This window comes from Parasteatoda tepidariorum, chromosome 1 (genome assembly GCF_982258835.1).
Source record: "Parasteatoda tepidariorum strain Cologne lab strain chromosome 1, Ptep-v5.0, whole genome shotgun sequence".
Classification (NCBI taxonomy): Eukaryota; Metazoa; Arthropoda; class Arachnida; order Araneae; family Theridiidae; genus Parasteatoda; species Parasteatoda tepidariorum.
The window spans coordinates 18,492,558-18,512,467 of NC_141755.1; the positions used below are offsets into that span (position 1 = coordinate 18,492,558).

The 19,910-nt window shown below is 33.4% G+C and overlaps 1 protein-coding gene across 1 annotated transcript; it reads right to left on the minus strand.

Annotated features, from left to right (window-relative positions):
• Nucleotides 1–1,274: 1,274 nt before the first annotated feature.
• Nucleotides 1,275–14,938, minus strand: LOC107444031 (two pore potassium channel protein sup-9). Its single transcript, XM_071180521.2, has 5 exons — nucleotides 14,700–14,938; nucleotides 11,533–11,709; nucleotides 8,408–8,734; nucleotides 4,634–4,869; nucleotides 1,275–1,592 (listed from the first exon to the last, which is right to left on the minus strand). The coding sequence occupies exons 1-5, from the start codon at nucleotides 14,872–14,874 to the stop codon at nucleotides 1,404–1,406; spliced, it is 1,104 nt and encodes a 367-aa protein (XP_071036622.2). The 5' UTR covers nucleotides 14,875–14,938; the 3' UTR covers nucleotides 1,275–1,403.
• Nucleotides 14,939–19,910: the final 4,972 nt, after the last annotated feature.

The window sequence follows — 19,910 nt, forward strand, 5'->3', positions numbered from 1 at the left end:
TTACCGAACAATTTAAAAATGTGTTTTATCATTCCGTGCCTCAAGCCGTTCATATCTATTAAGGTTAAGGTGAAGAAGATAGGTAAATGTTTTAAGCATTTTGAGATATTTCCATCAATAAGCAAAATAAATTAATCACTAATCACTACTTAAAAATATTAAGACTAAAACTCTGTCGTGTTTTTTGAATCACCGTTTAAAATCATAACAGGAATTTAAAACTCACCTAAAAATATGAGGCGGCAGACTATTTTAAGTAAGTTAAAACAAGTTCGTCTCATTCTAACTTGCTTGTTTCGGATAGAGCTTTTTATTTATTTACTGAAAAATATTAACATGTTTTGAAAATTTAACTGTCGTGAAGTTCTCACATAAATTAACTTTAATAAATGCTCATTCTAACCAATGGAAAAATATTTAACGCACTGATGCATATTCTGTGAACTAAAATAAAGTATTATTTCACTTGATGTAGTTTGCAATGTTAACTACCGAAGAGCCATTTGCAAATTATCAATAGAAGTTCAATAATATTTTTTAAATATTATTATTAATAATAATAATAATAAGCTGTATTTTTTACAGCTGAATGAATTAAAATCTATAATCTACCAAATTTTTCTGCTCATGGATCTGTAGTTTTAGATAGAGCAAAGAACTTGAACCGTACGCCACAGCTTTAAAGAAATAGTCTACATAAATTGTAAATGTTTGTTTTGGTTTTGTGGTAATAGTTAAAATGATGTTTCACAATGTTAGCGTTTTGAACTTACGGATTTCTGCAAAATCTCTTATTTTCACTTACGTAAGTTTGATATTTTTTCACGGGTGCGGGCGCATTTCACCAAAACTGATGCGTGCGCCATTAGTTCAAAATGTAGAGAAAACATGGAAAAAATTACAGAGCAATAAAGAAAGGGGTAATAAGAAACGCAATAAAAATTCGGGAATTAAATATATAAACTTTGAGGAGTGCGAAATCATGCTACAGTCAGAAAGATGGCAAAAGGTATGGGACTAGAATGGACAACATATGACGCAATAAAATATTTATTCACTATAAGAAAATAGTCTTTTATTTTCAACAAAAAAAAAACGAAATCATTTTCTGAACAACCCAATAAGATAATGTGGGCTGATTGTATTAAGTTTAAAAAATTTCAAGCTGATTAGAAAACTCTGGACACTTTTCCAATTAGTCTGTCATGTAATAAAATGCATACAATATTTTCAAAAAGCCGCAGTTTTCTATCACCCAAAAATGTAACTGTATAAACTGCTTAATATTTTTTATTTATTACTCGGACTTTATCTACAAAGAATACAAAAAAAGAATAAATGAAAAAAACATCAACCAAAATATCTTTTTCTATTACAATTCTGAAAACTAAATTCTTGTAACGTTATTCCAAAGTAAATTCATCTGATGCCTCTGTTTTCAAAGAATAACCTTTTTTCCTCATCTCATTTACGGTAACAATATCTAAGTCATCAGCTGCTAGCACTAAACTGTTGAGTTGCATTTTTAAATAATCCGCTTCCGAGCTTAAAGCTTTATCAGCTCTCCAAATATCAATCTCTTTCTTGACACCCTAAAACAAATGTTTGAGAACAACTTTGTTACGTACAATAGTACTAACATTTCTGTGCAGTATCTCATGTCACAATATCTCTAAATAATAATTTGTACATTGCACAAAAAATAAACGAAGCACCCAGGATAACTTTTGATCTAAAGATCGGACTTTCGCGTACCTGGACTCAATCTTAAGAGTTCAAGGGGGTAGTTTCAAATATGCTAATTTGCTGACGAAATGTTAAGTTACGTTGAAAAACGTACTTTCTCTGAATAAACGCACCTTTTTTTTCGTGACATTATAATTTCTGACTCCCAAAATGAAAGGGGCAGCTGCAATCTGGGAAGTATGGTCTCAATAGTCTGGACAGGAGAGTGGTCGAAAATTTGGACCGCTTAATGTTGATTTTACTTTTTGCCGATAACGCGAAATAGCGCGAGCTTTTAAAGTGAATTGAAAAATTTCTCACACAGTTTCAAAATCTGTTTATCCAAAGGTAATTCCACCCAAAAATTAATTTTTAATAATTATTCATTACTTTTAATATTTTGTTTAATAATAGTAGAAATTTTTTTAAATAGCGAGGTATAAAAATTTTCACATAATTTTAAACAATGCAGTTTTTACAGCAAAATTCAAAATTTGAACAATAATCGGTTAAATAGCTCCCGAGAAATCGCATTTTTAAAATGCCAGATATTTAATATTCGATTTTTTTAAGAACTATTAGATCGAATCCTGGCCAAATTATTAGGGCCACATTTCCTAGATAGCTGCTAGCCTCTATATTGTAGGGGTCAGGAATTTAAAACCGTTGAATAAAAGGGTATGTTTATTCAGAAAAGTATGTTTTCTGTCTGATTTCGTTATTTCAAATATCGTCTGCACTAACTACTTAGCCCATTTGAGGTAATTTCTCCGATTATTTAATGTCCCGCAGTGGACTGATCGTTAAGACACGGTTCCCAGCAGATCACCGAAGTCAAGCATCTCTGGCTACGGTCAGTGTGCGGGTGGGTGACCACTTGGATCAGTCTGCGTAGGGACCGAGGGTGTGCGGTATTAATCCTCGTTAAACTGTGCTACCGTAAAGTGCTCGACTTCGCGCGCAGGTCGTCGGGCTACCGAGGCGGGGATGCCATCCCCTCCGCAGAGGATCAAAATTGTGATGGCATGTCTTCGGATCATCCTCCGGGATGTTTCCCAGACCGTCGCCAATAGCCCATTGTGCAGCTCTAGTGCGACGTAAATTAACAACAACAACAACAACATCCGATTATTTGATCAAAATTTATTCAGATGTTTAATGTAATTTTTGTGCTCACTGTATAATAGGTACAAAATTTTAATCTCTGACTGTATCAACGTCAACGATATCAAAATCTGAAATCCTAATGTGGATATTTTCTCGCGCGTTCCAAGCGGATAAAATTTTACCATAATGATGTGACGAAAAAAGCCACTCCTGAATAATATCAACAAGGACGAAATCTCTGGAGGATTATATTGCTGGAATAGTGGATTAGATCTCGCTGGTATAGTATCAACATCAATCTCAAACCTTATTGTGGATATTGTTTTACTAGGTCAAAGCGGTCAAAAAGCGGATAAATTTCAGCATAATGATTTAAGCCTCTCCTGGTAGAAATATCAGCAGTGACGAAATCTATTGAGCATTCTATTACAGGTATAGTATCAACGTTGACAAAATCTTGAAACTCAATGAGGATAAAATCTCCCTTGGGAAATAGCAGCGTGGCCAAAATATCTTGAAGATATTGTGGATAATCTATGGTATGAACGTTAATGAATTCCCAAATCTTTAGTAAATAAAATCTCACGAGATGGTTTCAAGACTGGCGAAATTTCGTAAAAATAATGTCATTGTGAATAAAACCTCTCACAGATAATATCAACGAGTAACATAAACAACTCAAACCACAAAATGCAACTTACAATTTTTATCCGCTCTTTTCAATTTAAATTGCAACATATATTAAATTACAAATACAAGTAACTACGGATACGTTTAATCTTTAACTACGCTAATAACTTTGAATATAATTTATCCTGGCCTCGTGTAATTTTTATCACAAAGTAATTGGATACCTAATAAGTGACGTCGTTGTAGGTAAATCGTGGCATTTATCGATTCGGAAGCCAATCAGGTTTGACCCATACGTGAGGCATCGTTTATAAGCATTCAATTATATCTGTTCAAAATCAGATGGTTGGGTATAATCAGTTTACTTTTTCTCGAGTTGCAGGTACCAATTTGTATAAATACGTCTTTATTCACCTACTTTTGCGTCCAATAGAGATGAAATCCAGCGAAATTTTTTTTAACCCGATCTGTTCGATTAGCTAGAGTACTAAACTCTCTGATGCGGCTACAGGCCTAATAACTACACAAGTTCCAATCTTTTCTCTGGCTTATACAAACATAATTTATCATCACATATTACAACTTGTCCTGTTTCTTCATCTGGTATGCTCTAATTTTAACTGGACGAACTCTTGTGATGGATGGTTACAAAAGATTCAACCGTTTCCTGATAGCTACAATCAGAATTTATCCCCATATTATTAGAAAAGAGAATTTATTGTAAACCCAACATTTCGACCCACATAAATACTTTAAATAACCTGGCCAAAATAAATAAACAAGCAAAATCAAAACTAGAAAAAAGAAAATAATAAAGTAAAATAAAAACTAAAAAACTACGTTTTTACAGCAGACTAAGAGAAATGAAATGACAGATCTAAAATGAAAAACATTTGACACATCAACTTTTATGAAAAGTTATATAACCAACGAAAATTCGCCAAAGTGTCTTACGTTTTTAGCTTTTGGTCTGACAAAAAAATTATATAATTTCTTTCTTCAAGTTTACTTGAAAAATGTAGTTTTTATAATCTTTAAGCTGATTTATTTGCTTCCAAATCAATGCTGGGTATGGTTACCAGATCAAGTATTCCGAATAACAGTTTGTCAAGCAAGTAGGTAAATGAAATACCAATAATGATAATATTCTTTCATTTCATCTTATGCTTACCATTTCAGCTCTCAGAAGTCTAAAGTGAATGTCTAAGCACTCAGGATGTACAAACACTCGATGAAATTCGAATACATTCTCTTTCATATCTACTACTAGTTCAAAGAGAAGGTACCGACTGAAAACTTTAGACAGGAGTTCAGCTGTGTAGATAAAGAACGCAATTGCGTGCAGCAACCAAGACAGCAGAAGCAATCTGTAGACAACAAAGTACGTATTCCTTTTCAAATTTTGACCTGTAATATAGCACTTAGTAGTTATACTCTCAATAAAAAATAAAATATACCACACACGAAGTTACCCATTCTTAACTTACTCCTTCTGATACCCCTCCCATTCGCAGATACTGGTTTCACTTAACCCACTTACACTGAACATTCGTCTCACTGACTCCTGCCTCTTTTGTGAATTCGAGGTGCATCCATTACATTCATATTACCTCACTCACAGTATCTTCGTTACTTAAAAAATGATTGTTGTTGTTGTAGTTTATTTACATCGCACTAGAGCTGCACAATGGGCTATCGGCTACAGTCTGGGAAACATTCCTGAGGATGATCCGAAGACATACTATCACAATTTTGATCCTCTGCAGAGGGGAGGGCTCCCCTGCTTTGGTAGCCCGACGACCTGCACGCGAAGTAGAGCACTTTTCGGTAGAACAGTTTAACGAGGGCCGATACCGGCCACCCTCGGTCCCTACGCAGGCTGATCAAAGTCTTTACGATCAGTTCACTGCGGAACCTTGAAAAATGAATTAAGCCTTTGAGGCAAATGGGAAACCAGTGTACCTTTTATATATTTTTTTCTGACGCTCTAATTGTAAGTGAAAAGTATATTTTCGTACTTTTTGAATTAGAAAAAAGGATTTATAGTCACAAGAAAATCTTTCAGATTATCGGAATTATATTTGTACTAAAATATAAAATCCAAAAAAAAAAAAAAAATGTGTTTGAATTTTTTTTCCTTCCATTCCTTATTTAAATATTTATCAGTACTTGTGATTTTATAAATTAAAGAAATTTCATTGACGAATAAATGTTTTTCTTAGATTTAAAAACTGCAAAAAAATTACAAATTTGAAAAATTATTGTTTGGATTGTAGGCGTGTTTGAAAGGTTTTACCTTAACGCAGAAAAAGACTCAAAAGTAGTTTCCCGCTGTATTTCATAACCATAAGTTATTAAAAAGCTAAATATAATATTTTTCACTTATTTTGGCCTAAATTAATACAAAACAAGGAAGAAGTATTTTAAAAAAATAGTGCGTGGAGTCCCTCCGCGCGGAGGAAGTTAAACTTCGCCACCTGCTACGTTAATTGTAGAAGAATCAGCTGTCGTAGAAGGATCACTAGTTCTATTCAACGACTCTTTTTCCTGCTCCGCTCGCTTCCGTGCTCTGTAATCACGGTAATATTGCGCATTTTTCCCTCGTGGACCTCTTGAACCAGTGGAAGTGCTTGTGGTTGCCTCATCGTCCCGCCCTGGAAAATGTATTTGTATTAATAATGTATGTAAATGCGTCATAATGTAATTTCAAAAGAGAAAACCTAACAATCAATTGATATTCACAAGAGATGTACCTTGACATAACCTTAAATCCGTCGCATTGTCCGTGGGATTGTTGTCACTCATTTTTTACAATTGTTATCCTCTAAATTTGAAAATAAAAAATACTACCCTAGTTAAATTATATGTGTAACAAAACAAACTAAAAAAATATTTATAGAAAAACAATACTTTTATGACTTTTATGCTAGTGAGAACCAAAACAGTATGGAAATGAATGAGGGAAAACTGGATCCTACCACGTGATTTCCCGGCCAATAAAAACGTAGCGTTAAACGTTTAACGCAACCTGGTGGAAGTCGCATAAGAAGTATAACTTCAAAATATGTTTAATAAAAATTCTGCGTCTAAAGGTTAACAAAGGTGACGGGTTTACATTTGATGCTTTTCCAGATTTACTATAATCGACGTCTAACAGTCAAATGTTTAATTCCACATTGAAGATATGTCGCATATTGAAAGCCCACAGAGGACATGACTAGACGGGCGATGAATGAACTCAGAATTTGTACTTTCCGTCCATCTAAGAAACGCAGTATGACAAAATACGTATGCAACTACTGCAACAAGACCATTTGTGGTGAGCATAGTTTTAACTACTGCCAAAAATGCAAACGATAATTTTTACAATATTTCTATTTTTCAATTGAAATATTATAATACTTGAACGCTAATTTCTTTGATATATGTAAAGGAAATATAAAAATATACTTGTCTTTAATTCGAAGGTTATTAGTCGGATGATTAGCTACAGATTAATTCTGATTTGAGTTTGGTTATCTAAGGTAAAATGCATTTATCGTTCTCAATAAATTTCTCATGGAAGTTCTTCCGAGTGATACGTGTACTTAAAATTAACTCCATCATTGAAATCGGTTTATTAGTCACAATTTTCTACTCGCTCTTTCTACATTGTATTTTGAAAAGTTAGGTATTCTTTGCTCACTCTTTAATACATCTGTTATTCACTGACATGCTAATCTCACTTAAAGGAACTTATCGCGCTCATTGATATCTTCCCAGAGCGAAAAGCGTATCTAAATGAAACTAAAAGCTGATCATTGCACTGTCGTCTGACATAACTACGAGATGACCTTTCAATGAGGTTGCTTTCTGTTCTCCTGATTTCCAGACAGTGCTAAATAAATGCATTATTGGTCACACATATTCTCTTTCCTCTCCTTCTCTTTCCTCTCCCTTGAGAAGATACATATTCTTTATTCACTCTTATATACTCTTACTGACATTCAGGTTTCAGTTGAATTCACTTATCGTGCTCTCATAGGAGATCTTGAGAATGATAAGTGAACTTAAATTAAATTATCTCGATCATTTTAAACGGAATATATATATGGATGTGTGGGTGAGTGTGTAACATAGAATGCCTCATACGAGCCTTTCTATATTAAATGATAAGCTTAAAACAGATGTTTCTTATCAAGTTTAGGATGTAGAAATCGGTCTCTCACAAAGAGTCATAAAAAATCAAGATAAACCAGATAAGGCCAGATAAAAGATTATTTTCTGAAGTTAATGGACAATAATTCGTAGATGAAGTACGCATTAAGATAGTCCCGAAAATTTCCAGCGTCAGAGTGGCGCCATCCTTTTATCGAATCAAAATCTCTAAATTTTATCATTTGAATGACGTTTCCTTAAGATAAGAATATCCTTGCAACCACCTCCCTTTTCAGAACCCTCCTTTAAATATCAAGAGCACCGAAAATTCGTGGCTTTTTCATATTTTCATTGCTAGATAAATCTGTGCCAAATCCCAATATCCCTGCTAGGGCAGCCACCAATGAAATCGATGCAAAACTCCAGCGAACAATGTTTTCAATACTTAATATATCTTAATAAAATGCCTTTTTGTGTGAATAAGCCTAAGTCTCTTCAATTATCTAGCCTTTAAAGGCATATATATATATATATATATATATATATATATATATATATATATATATATATATATATATATATATATATATATATATATATATATATATATATATATAGAGAGAGAGAGAGAGAGAGAGAGAGAGAGAGAGATTCTTACTTAATGATATTTTGAGTAGTCACGCACTTTATACACTCTTTTTTTTAAAAATCAAACGTTGAGAAAAGACTTATAAACTTATTGCATTCAGCCACATAATGGCATCACATTCTCTCATAATTTTTTTTCCCAATCAAATTCTCTACTTACCGACAAAGAAGTCTCCCATTCCGCAGGCAGCAGCAACTGTTGTTGAGAAATATAGACCATTGAAAAAGTTCCAATCCTCCGTGTATAAGAAAACGAATGTTGGAACAAAATAGTAAAGAAAGCTCCAGGAGGCAAAAAATATGCAGTTTGAAAAGTACTTGCTGTACGGTACTTTGTCTCTCAAAAGGTACACCATCTCATTCTGAGATTCAGCGTAATACTGTCCAAGGACTTTGTTGAACAACATCGCTAATGGTATTCCGAATAAAACATACACTGAGCAGAACATTTGACTCGTTATACTAAATGGTGTATAACCAGTGTAACCTTTGAAATGAAATTATAATTATTTTTTTAAAAAAAGAACAATTACGATCCTTTTTTTTAGAATACAAGATATTTCACACTAACCTCCGTTAATATATACATTTTAAGAATCCTTGTCAAGAACAGAGTTTATTAGGCCTGTTCTGCTACACAATCTTCAGAGATTCAACGTCATTTGTAAAACGAAATCATACAGAAAATTTAATTGTAAAAATTTGAAAATCTGAGATGATAAAGTAATCTACTAGTGTAATAATAATCTGTAGCATTTGCTGTGGTACAACATGGTTTTTTGCTACCTGTGTCAACAATGCAACGTTGTACTGGGTCAACGGCGGTAATCATAAGTGAGAGAAAAACAAAAACACTGTCAAAATCTGCTGAATCAGTTTCAAGAAAGGTGGGTGTATAAAACATTAAAACTCGTTTGATTGTTGAATGTTTGAAACACCTTTAAATTTTAATCGGCAATCAAACTGCTTTCGATATTTTTGACCCCCCGCTTATCAATACCGATTCACTAGTTTGCGGTGGTGTTTCTGAATTTGTAAACCTAAAAAGGTTAGATAAGCGGTTTACGTGTAAACCTTCTAACCTTAAAACGAGATCTGTGAGAATCAGCTCTATTCTACGTACATTACCCTAAACCAAAACCGTGGAAAACAACCTTCTATATAAAAACCTTAAATCGAGGATGACTTAGAGTTTTGAAGCTTTAAAAAATCCTTTAACAAAGCTAGCCTGAAGGTAAAAATAATCTTAACGCTAGGTAATTGTCAGTTTCTTTTTTCCACAACGTTTTGTATGCTCAGCTAAAATTCACCTTGTCATGAAATTTCAATGGACAAAGCAATCTTATCGCTAGTGGGACTTCAGTTAAAACGTCATTATGGACTTAAGTGACCATTTTGACAATCCTTTTAAGATGAAAGGTTTGAAACTACAATATTTTTGCTTTATTGAAAAAAGGTTTTTAGCGCAAACATTTTCAACGCAAGGTTGCCATAAGGTTACAGGCTTTCTGGGTAGCTTAATTAAAGGATTTTTTCCCGCTTGAAAACTCTAAGTCAAGCTCTATTTAAGGTTTTTATATAGAAGGTTGTTTTCCAAGGTTTTGGATTAGGGAAACGTATGTAGAATACAGCATATTGTCACAGATCTTGTTTTAAGGTTAGAAGGTTTACACGAAAACCGCATAGCAAACCTTTTTTAGGTTTACATTAAAGGGCTTTTGCTGAGTTAAAATAAACCTTATTTTGCTATCTGGGATATCACTTAAATGTTTTCAATCACATTTTATTTCCTTGGACTCAGGAAAACAAATTTTATCACGAGGATCTTAAATCTCATTAAATTTACAGAAATAGTTTCGTTTCTTTCCTATTGATTCGCGTCTGCTGTAAAAAATTCAGTTTCGTTAAAAATTGGCACATAAGAATAGTTAAACCCTTTTAAACATTGTTCTCAGTTGTTGCAGTTTTGTTATAAGCCTCACTCACGAGATGAAAAATTTAATAATTGGTTGCAAATTAATTCCGAAATAGTTCTTCACAGTTTGTGTGAAGTACAGTTTAAATAGCTTGAACCTCAACCTGTTTAAGGGTGGTCGAAGCTGGTGCGTTGCATCTAAATCGTATTGGTACGATTTAGGAATGCACCTGAGATACTATTTAGGCAACTACGTAATGTTATAAACAAAGTGTTGTAACAAGCCTCAAATAAACCAGCTAGCAAAGAAACAAGTTGGACATAACAGAATTATTATATGTTGTTTTAAATAATTTGTACATTACTTTAGTTCTGCTGTATCCTTAAACAGGATGGTCAAAAGTTACATTGAAGATCTGTAAACCCGATTTTAACTTAAATAAAATCTTAAAACGAGTTCACAGTGTGCCCTTTAATCGAAAATAGAATTTATGAAAACTTATCATTTTTCGAGAGGCAATTTCCTCAAATTTTCATAGATGCTCTTTGCCTGCTGCCAATACATGTTACATTTTTTTAAATCGTTATCACCATTTTATTGCTAATAGTTAATAGCTTATAATTATATTTTGACAGCTCTCACATGGTAAATTCTGGGTCTCACATGGCAGATATAGTAAATTTTATTCATTTTCAAATACTTATAAGGGTCCGCTGGCCAATTTATAAACTTTAATTAAATTTTTTTCCATGAATTTTTCATATATTTTATTGTAAACATCACTCTAAATGTTTAACTTCACCTGCTAGTTAATAGTCGGAATAATCACAACTATTATACAAGTGAAAAGTTTTAATTCTTGAGGTAAATTTGTAACTTTTGTATTTTTGCCAGATTACCTCCGGGCTGTTGCCAAAATAGTACTATGTTTTTTCTTGTTTTTAAATAAATTCCACTTACTGATCTAAACAAGGTAGCATGTACAAAAATAAGAAAGAGAAAATAATGAAATAGAATAAAAATTCTGTCAGCTACGTTTTTAAAGTTGTCTAAAAGGCAAAAAACAATTTTATTTTTGTCAGACTTCACTTTCAAAATAAAAAAATAAGCTTAAAAGTAATTCCCAGCAATGATCGAAATTTTTTGCGAAAAGTAATGTGCCTATCGTCTCCCGTTTTAGAACAGCTAAAATAAAATTATTTTCTTCTTTTTAGTTAACTTAAAAATCATAGTTCTTAAAATAATTGTGGCATTATCTTGAGAATAAATAAATGACAAAGCTGTAGTTTTCGTCTCTCTTGAAATTTTACCTGCAAATAAAATAACGAGAACTTACAAGTTATAACTTTTATATACTATCTGTACTTACCTATGGTAGCTACCATGTTATAACAGAAGAAAAAAGTATTAAAGAAGGTCCACCATATATTGACTTCAAACAACGGTAGCGAGGCGAAAACGAAAGCAGACTTTGGATAAAACTCTGAGATTGCTTTTTTTATTTCAGCCTCTGTGTAATTGCTTGCTAACAACATTTTCTTCATTTCTTCGAAAGAAAAAAAAATATTTATATTAAAAACTGCCTTCTCAGGAAAAGTCAAATGGCAACAAAATTTGTTTCAGTTCATGGAATAGATAATTTTAAAAAAATTTCTCGTCAATACAGAAATTTAAACACCCTTACAAAACTTTGAGGTGTTTTTGAGGTTTATTTGAGGTTGTTTTTGGGTATTAATGTTTGTTTGAGGTTCATTTGAAGTTGATTTCAAAAACAACCTTAAAAAATCAACTTTTCATGAAGTATAATCAAGGTGCATGAAGCTGTTCTATTGGTATTTGAGGTAGTTTAGAGGTTGATGGAAATCTGCAGTAGAGCAACCAGCCTAGAGGAAAGTTGTTTTTTAGGTGTACTGGTTATTTTCTACACTTTTAGCAAATAAGTATATTTGAGGTGTGAATAATTTCACTCCATCTCACCTAAAAGTATCTCTGAGCTGTGTATTAGGTTGATTTTGTAAGGTGTAAATGACGTTGAAATTGAGGTTTATTAATGAGGTTTTCTCCTCATTTTCTATCCCGGGTATGTTTTTTACATCTGCCAACCTCAAAAACACCTTATTTCTCAAAAACACCTTATTATAACCGGCCAGCTCTTAGCGTCATATTTATAGGACAGTTACTTTACTAACAAAAAAATGCATGCAAAAAACTGAACTTACCAGCAAGTGCAGTGATTATTTGATAGTTGATAACTTAAAATTTGAAACCGTGGGTAGCCTTACATATCTAGGCTCAATATAAACACTTCAAATACAATTGCAGAAGAAATTAATTGCAGAATCCTGAAACGGAATCAAAGCTATTTTTCATGTCAGCATCTGTTAAAAATTAAATTGTTTCCGAGAGCACTTATACTAAAAATTTACATAACGATCATCCATCCCGTGGTGACAATTGGCTACGAGACTTGGAGTTTGACACATTAAGATATAAATAATTTATTAATTTTTGAACGAAAAATACTTAGAAAAATTTAGGACCCAATACAGCTAACTGATAATTATTTTATTTTATATTATAACCGTCGTTGAACAGCCGACCCAAAATTTTTGGGCAAAGTATTGGGTGAAATTTGCCTTGGAGGGGGACTTTCTTGATGGAACTAACCCGCATTTACGTTACATGGAGATGAAAACCGAGAAAACCTCCCACGGTTAGCTTGATGGCAAGGAGACTCTAACCCATGATCCGACTACGATTGAGAATATTTAATGTCAGCACTGTGGTCGGTGCAAGGCGGAGGCGGAACTCGTTTCGACCAGCCTGCGTTGGGATTTGAACCCGTTTCATCTACTTGGAAAGCGAACGCTCAATCCCCTGAGCCACTACGACTCCATTGTGCATGATTATTTCTTAACCATCGTTGAGCAGCCGACCAGATTTTTTTGGGTTTATGACTGCTAATGTTCAACGAAATTTGTACAGATCTGCCATCGCTGGGATTCGAACCCGGTTCACTTCATTGGAAGGCAAACACTCTATCCTCTGACTCATCACGGCGCCGTGAATGATTGTTGGCAACAGTGGTCAAGGGAAGGTACTGCCTCAAGAAGACCGGGTTCTGGGCGGCCACGTGGCACTACTCAGAGGGAAGACCACTGTCTGCGACGTATGCCTTTGGCGCACCGTACTGCGTCTGCTTTTCAAATTCTAGCTGCAGTTAGCACTACATTGTCACAACGAACTGTATTTAAATCAGCTACTTCAAGTACAGCTCCGAATGAGATGCTCTGTAGCTTGCATTCCACTCACTCCAAACTACTGCCGTTTACGGCGTGAGTGGTGTTAGGTTAGAGGTCACTGGAGAACAGAGTGAAGATCTATTGTGTTTTCTGAAGAAAGATCGGTTCTGCCTTGGTGACAGTGATAGCCGTATATTGGCTAGAAGAGGCTAAGTAAGCGTCTGCTACCAACCTATCTCCGGCTTCGACTTGTTGGATTTACACCTAAAGTTATAGTCTGGGGAGCAATTTCCTATGGCAGCTATATTTCCTCGAATATCTTGACTGAAAATTTGTACTTCAACCTGGTGTTTCAACCTGTTTTGTTGCCAACATGACCAGCATTCAAGAAGGTATTTCCTAACAGGACAATGCCCGCCCTCATACTGCTGTTGTTATCCAATATGTTCTACAGAATTTTGACTTGTTGCTTTGACCTGCTAGATCACCAGGTTTTTTACCCGTCTTGAACGTATGGGACATTATTAAAACACAACTTCAGCGTCACCCACAAGCGTTATTGACTGATCAAGTGCAAAAGGCAAGGAATTCCATCCCAAAAAATGACATACGTTATCTGTATGATAAAATACTTGCCTGTTTTCATTCAAAATTCTGGTTGTTACACCGATTATTAATGTATCAGCATTTCACATTTGAAAAAGTTTTTTTTAATTCCATTACTCTATGATCTTGGAACATTAATAAATAAAATTTGTTACTCAGACAAACACATTGCCAAAATTCCATTATTTTACAAAAACTTTTTCTTCGTGGTGGGATTTTTTTCCCTTCAGTGTATTAATGAAATTGAAGGGAAGGCATACTAAATCTTCACTCTGTCCCAAATTATTTGCTCCATTTGAATACTTAATTATTGATACTAATGATTCTAGACATCCATTCCCCCTCCCTTCCTCAAATCAATGCCAAATTTATTTCAAAAATCCAGGCCCCATTTGAAAGAACTCTTTCACCAGTAATAGCATAAAACCGTCTTTTAATTCATTGATAGTATGCTTTTACTAGTGTCGATCTACTAAACCTCATCGGAAGTTATGTATGACTCCACCTACTTAAAATGTAGCACCTATTTTGGGGCAAAATTTTCAACCTAAAAGTAACAACTGATTGGGGGCGGGGAGTATTAATTAAGGAAAAAAAATATTAATATTCTTAAGAAGCAGTTTTTTTGTCTTGATTGGGTCAATAAGTACGCTGCTGTTCACCATTTAAAGAAGAGTCAATTACTGACCTGGGAAATGATTAGATGAATTACCAAATATTGAAACTGTTGTTTTCATTGCTTCAAAAGGATCTAAGGCAAATATAATAGCTCCGCCAATGAGCAAATAAATCATATAAATAACTGTATAGCATAAAATAACATTCCACATTCGTGGCTGCAAGCGTTTTTGTATGAATTGCATTATTATAAACTCCCTGGTTTTAATATGCTTTGATCTATACCAAAATAAACATTTGTGAAACTTCGAATGTGTAATACACTATCTTTTCTAATTGAAACACATAATAGTGCAAACCTTCAAAGATGGGACCGCAATTAAAACACGCGGATCGACTTACCTGTATTTAATGGATATGTATGAGCTGATGTTACTTCACTTACCTGTCCACTGTAAGGCTCCTATTCGCGATCGCAACGAACTATAGGGGGCGTTGTTGTATGAGACTAATACCTGCGATTTCTATATGAACAGTCATTCAGTTACTCTAGAGACGTTGTTAATGTAACACGTAGCATTGCAACGTTCCTTCTTTATTGTGGCTAATTAAATTTAAGAAAGAAAAATGCTTGATATTCTTTCTTATGCAGACGAAAACAAAATGGTATCTCTTTTTATTAGAGAAGGAATATCCAAAACTCATCGGAAAAATATTTGTACATTAACAGTGTTTCAGTTTAAAGAAATGTGTGCTGCCATCTATATTTCAATTTAAAATGTCACGTGATTAGTAAATGTTTCATGCAGTTTAGTTCGTTTAAAAATGTCGTACAATTAGGTATTGTGTTTGTCGTGTTCGTATTTTGTGTATGTTTTTATTTGTGTTCGTCATTAAATTATGTCAGTTTTAAGGGGTCGTTAGTTTCAATTATTCAGTACCATTTTTTGGTGTCAGAAGTGGGATTCGAACCCACGCCCAAACAGAAAAAAATATGTATATTCTTATAAGAGTTAAAACCTAATGCCCGAGAAATAGTTTGACTAATTTTAATGATATAACATGAAAGGCCCATTTAAACTTTACATTCTATAGTTTTAAGAATCATATTACTTCAAAAATTATAATGAACAAAAAGTATACATAAGCCTCATAATTTTATGAAATTTAATTTTGTAAACAAAGTTTTTTGACAACAATTTTTATCAAAAATTTCAAGTTTCAATAAAAATCATTATTTAGAGACTAAGAAACGTAAAATAATGAATGCTGACGAAACGAAAACAAAAAAACAATTCTTTTTTGTCGCCATTTTTAGTGCTAAGAAAATTCGTCTATGGGATTTGCCAAAAACAAAAAAAGATGCAATTTTATTTTTTCAGGAGGGAAATATTTTACCGAAAAAACGAAAATGTACCAATTCCCACAACATGAAACTTTATCTTGGTAAACGTACGTTTTGGAAATGTTATTTCATTTGGAATCTTATTTATCAGAGTTCATATAGCGATATGATTGTTTTGAATCTATGCTAAACTCTATATCGGCTCATTTTCCACCGAAATCCGATTGACTATTTTGATTTTAAATAAAGTGTTTTATTTTATGAATTCTCGCAGAAATTTTAAGTGTAGATTGGTGGCACTTAAAAACCGCCAAATCTGCAGCGGCGGTGGCTTTAATACGTAAGTACCGAATTTTTATTCCATACTTTTCTGAATCATATTACTTCAAACATTGGAATATACAAGAAGTATACATAAACACATAATGTTATACCATTTAATTTTTCAAAAAAAGTATTTTGAGAACCATTTTTATCAAAAAATTATAAACTAAAAAACGGAAAATAAAGAATTCTTAGGATAAAAAAACGATTTTAAGAATTCTTTACATTGAAATAAAAACTTTCATATTGTTTCTTTTTTTATTATTCATATAGTTCTTAATCAGACGAAAAAAACCATTATGTAGAGAACCATCATCAAATGAAAAAAAATATTTACAAGCAAATTTTTAATTGTAAAAATCATTGCACTTACCTGATTTATAATTCCCGAAGAATTCCAAAATGATAAGTTCCTTGTTTGAAAACTTTATTCTCAAATAATAGATACATAGTTTATCCCTTCATTACTTTTAGATAACATACTACACAGCAAAATTTTATAATTGATATGAATTTGAATATGTAGCTAAAAACAGAATAGCTGAATTCTAGTTGAACTTATTCTTTCAAAACTAAAAAATACTTACCAAGAAAACGATAAAAAGTAATTAAGAATCAGCACAAATGGCACTATTTCAAGCAACTTGGATAATTTTTTATTGTTGTTATGGATACAGAAATATATACTATTCCATAACGAAGAAGAATATGCTATAACTATTACAATTCTGTATGTTCCGAATTCATATTTATTCACTGGAATGACGAAAGCAATGTTGACTTCACTTTAATTCGTAATGAATTGAAGACAGAAGAAATGCATTTTACCTTTATACACACATCTGCAACAGTATCCGAAATCGGAAGTCATCAGTTGAAAGTTTGTTGATAATAGAAATTAAAAATAATTGAGGAATTTTTCTTCAAATGTTTGGCGTGTTCTGTTCCTGAAAGATTTACTAATATTCTGGAGATTTTTTTCAAGTTCTTCGGCCTTTTCCTTAGGGAAATTTTGTTTCTTATTTGCTGCTAAAAAATGGCGTCTGATTCAGTCAATAATTTTGATGGAACTAAATGAAATGTAATAAATTAATGTCTGATATTTACAGGCTCCCGCTAGACGGCGTACTCGAGCGTTGCGATCGCGAATACTATCAGAGCTGACCTATCAAGCAATATTGGAGCAAAAAAGTTCACAAGTTAACGTTATGTTAGAATTGTGCTTATATTAGCTCTTTGGAGCTAAAATACTGGAAATCCATCAATGATCAAGCAGTTACAGATGCAACCAATAGGAATACGCATCTAGCTGGGGCATCCATGTGAAGAACATCTCGATATAAATCTAGCATATGTGTTCCATTTCAATACTAGAGTATATAAAAATGAGTTTTTAAACTACGCGCTAAATAAAATCACGCTACGGTAAAACCCTTAACTACTAGTTAGACAGTGGAATTTATCGCTTTCTTTTATTATATTTCGTTGAATTTACTGATGTTCACTGTAATATTTTGGTTGGTTTGTTTTAAGAAAAACTATTAAAATCTGTTGAGAATAACTTCCGGTATTCCCAATAACAACTTTGAAAAAAAAATTTGAACCATAAAAAAAAAATTACGTCAAAAAAATATTAAATAACGAAAAAAACTGTTAAAAAAAGCATCCATAGTAATTTTTTATAATTTTTTTGAAATTGGCCACTCTTTAGTCATCTATAATTATTCAATTTATTAGGTTGTCTTAAGTAAGAACTTAAGTAATTAATTATACTGTGGCCTAACTACCACTACGAATAAACATCAATTCACTCGTATATAAGACATGCTAATTCGATTCCATGACGAGGTACCTTTTGATAGATGACGGTTGGCATGGTCGATAACTCCGCCTCCACATTGGTGACCCGGACGTGATTTGTACTCACAGTAACGCCCACTTCGCAAAATAACTTGACGGTAACGCCTACTTCGATGGATAGACCACAGTGAACAATTGACTTGCTACTTGTGAATGCGACATTATCCAATCCTCCTCACGCTGTTGCTACTCAGTCTCGTCTCGATTTAGCACAACGTCAGCCTGCATACACACAACTGCTAATGGCAACGCAGAAGCGACTACGACTGTGAAGTTAATACACCTCTCACTTACAGCACTCAAACACCCGGTGACTCTCTCTCCCGGTCTTTCACAAGTACCAGTGGTATCCATTCATCGAATTCTATCCCTGATATAATTCTGGTGGGGGAGTTTTGTGGCTTAACTACCACTACGAATATTAAACATCAATTCACTGGTATATAAGACATGCTAACTCGATTCAATCACGAGGTACCTTTTGATAGATGACGGTTGGCATGGTCGATAACTCCAATACGTTAAGCATTTGTTTAGATTCATTTTGCTGGGTTGTCTTAGGAAATAGTTTAAGCAGTGTTGAATAGTTAGTTGTACGTTAGGTACTTATTTAGAATAATTTTGTATTGTTTTAGAAATGAAAACTTAGTTGAAGTAATTATTGAGATTTATTTTTGATCCTTTCTAAAATGCCCAAACATTGCCATGGTGCGGCACTCTGTCATACCATTAATTGGTGACGAAGCTTGCCTTTTTCAATCTAAAGCATATATATTAATCGATATTCCAGTTATGGCTCGAGAGGTGCTTGAGGAAGTAGTATAGCACGTAATGGATCATCGGGTTGAGTTTTCTATCTTATCTCACGACAGAGTGGGAAAAAGTTTTAATATTTCTGCTTCCTACTAAGCTGAAATGTCCCGAACTCATACTAATGCAAGTTTGTGTGATTTAATGGCTGTCAGACAGATTTTAAAATTATTACTAAAATTCAATGCATAAAGAACTTTTACAACATCACGGACGTTTCTTGGAAATAGTTATAAGTTGAAATAAAAGTAGTTCAACAGCTAGACAGTGAAAAAATTTAGTTAATGTATTATTTAAATCTATAAGGTGTTAGAATAGGAGGAGGAGTTAAAGAACTAGATTATTTTAATACAGTTGTGCTGGGCATTTGGCTTGGTTGCTATTAAAATTGATACTCTTCAAATGATAATTTTGAAAAGGATAATTTTCAAAGGATAATTTTCTGGCGGCTAATAGTATTTTATAAAACATGTTAAAGTCGTTCGGAATGCACTTTTTCTATTGGAAGTACAAATTAGTTCGATCCATTTTTTGTGTGATCAAAAATGCATTTATTTCAGAACAAAATGAATGAACAGATTAATAAAAGTATTGTCCATAGCTGGCTACTACTTTTTCCCACCTCTCAAGCAATTTTCGAATTCCATCTCGAAAAAATGTCTCGTCGTTTGAGGCGATCCAAGTCAGATGCCAATTTTTGATTTCTGCGAAAGAAGTGAACTGGTGACCTTCCAAATCATGCTGCATCCGTCGGAACAGCCAGTAATCAAAAGGAGCAATATCCAGTGAATACAGCGGGTGCGGTAAAACATCCCACTTGAGCGTTTCCAAATTATTTTTTACGACTTTCGCGACATCAGGCCGACCGTTATTATGCAGATGAATAACTTTGTCAAGTCTTTGCTCGTATTCCGGCTGTTTTTCTCGTAATGCAAGTCTCAA

Coding starts and splice junctions, on each gene's coding strand:
- LOC107444031 (XM_071180521.2), bottom strand. CDS start 14,874: ATGCAATTCATACAAAAACGCTTGCAGCCACGAATGTGGAATGTTATT. Junction 11,710..14,699: donor TTCATCTAATCATTTCCCAG/GTCAGTAATTGA, acceptor TTTCTTTCGAAG/AAATGAAGAAAATGTTGTTA. Junction 4,870..8,407: donor AATGGGAGACTTCTTTGTCG/GTAAGTAGAGAA, acceptor GCTATATTACAG/GTCAAAATTTGAAAAGGAAT.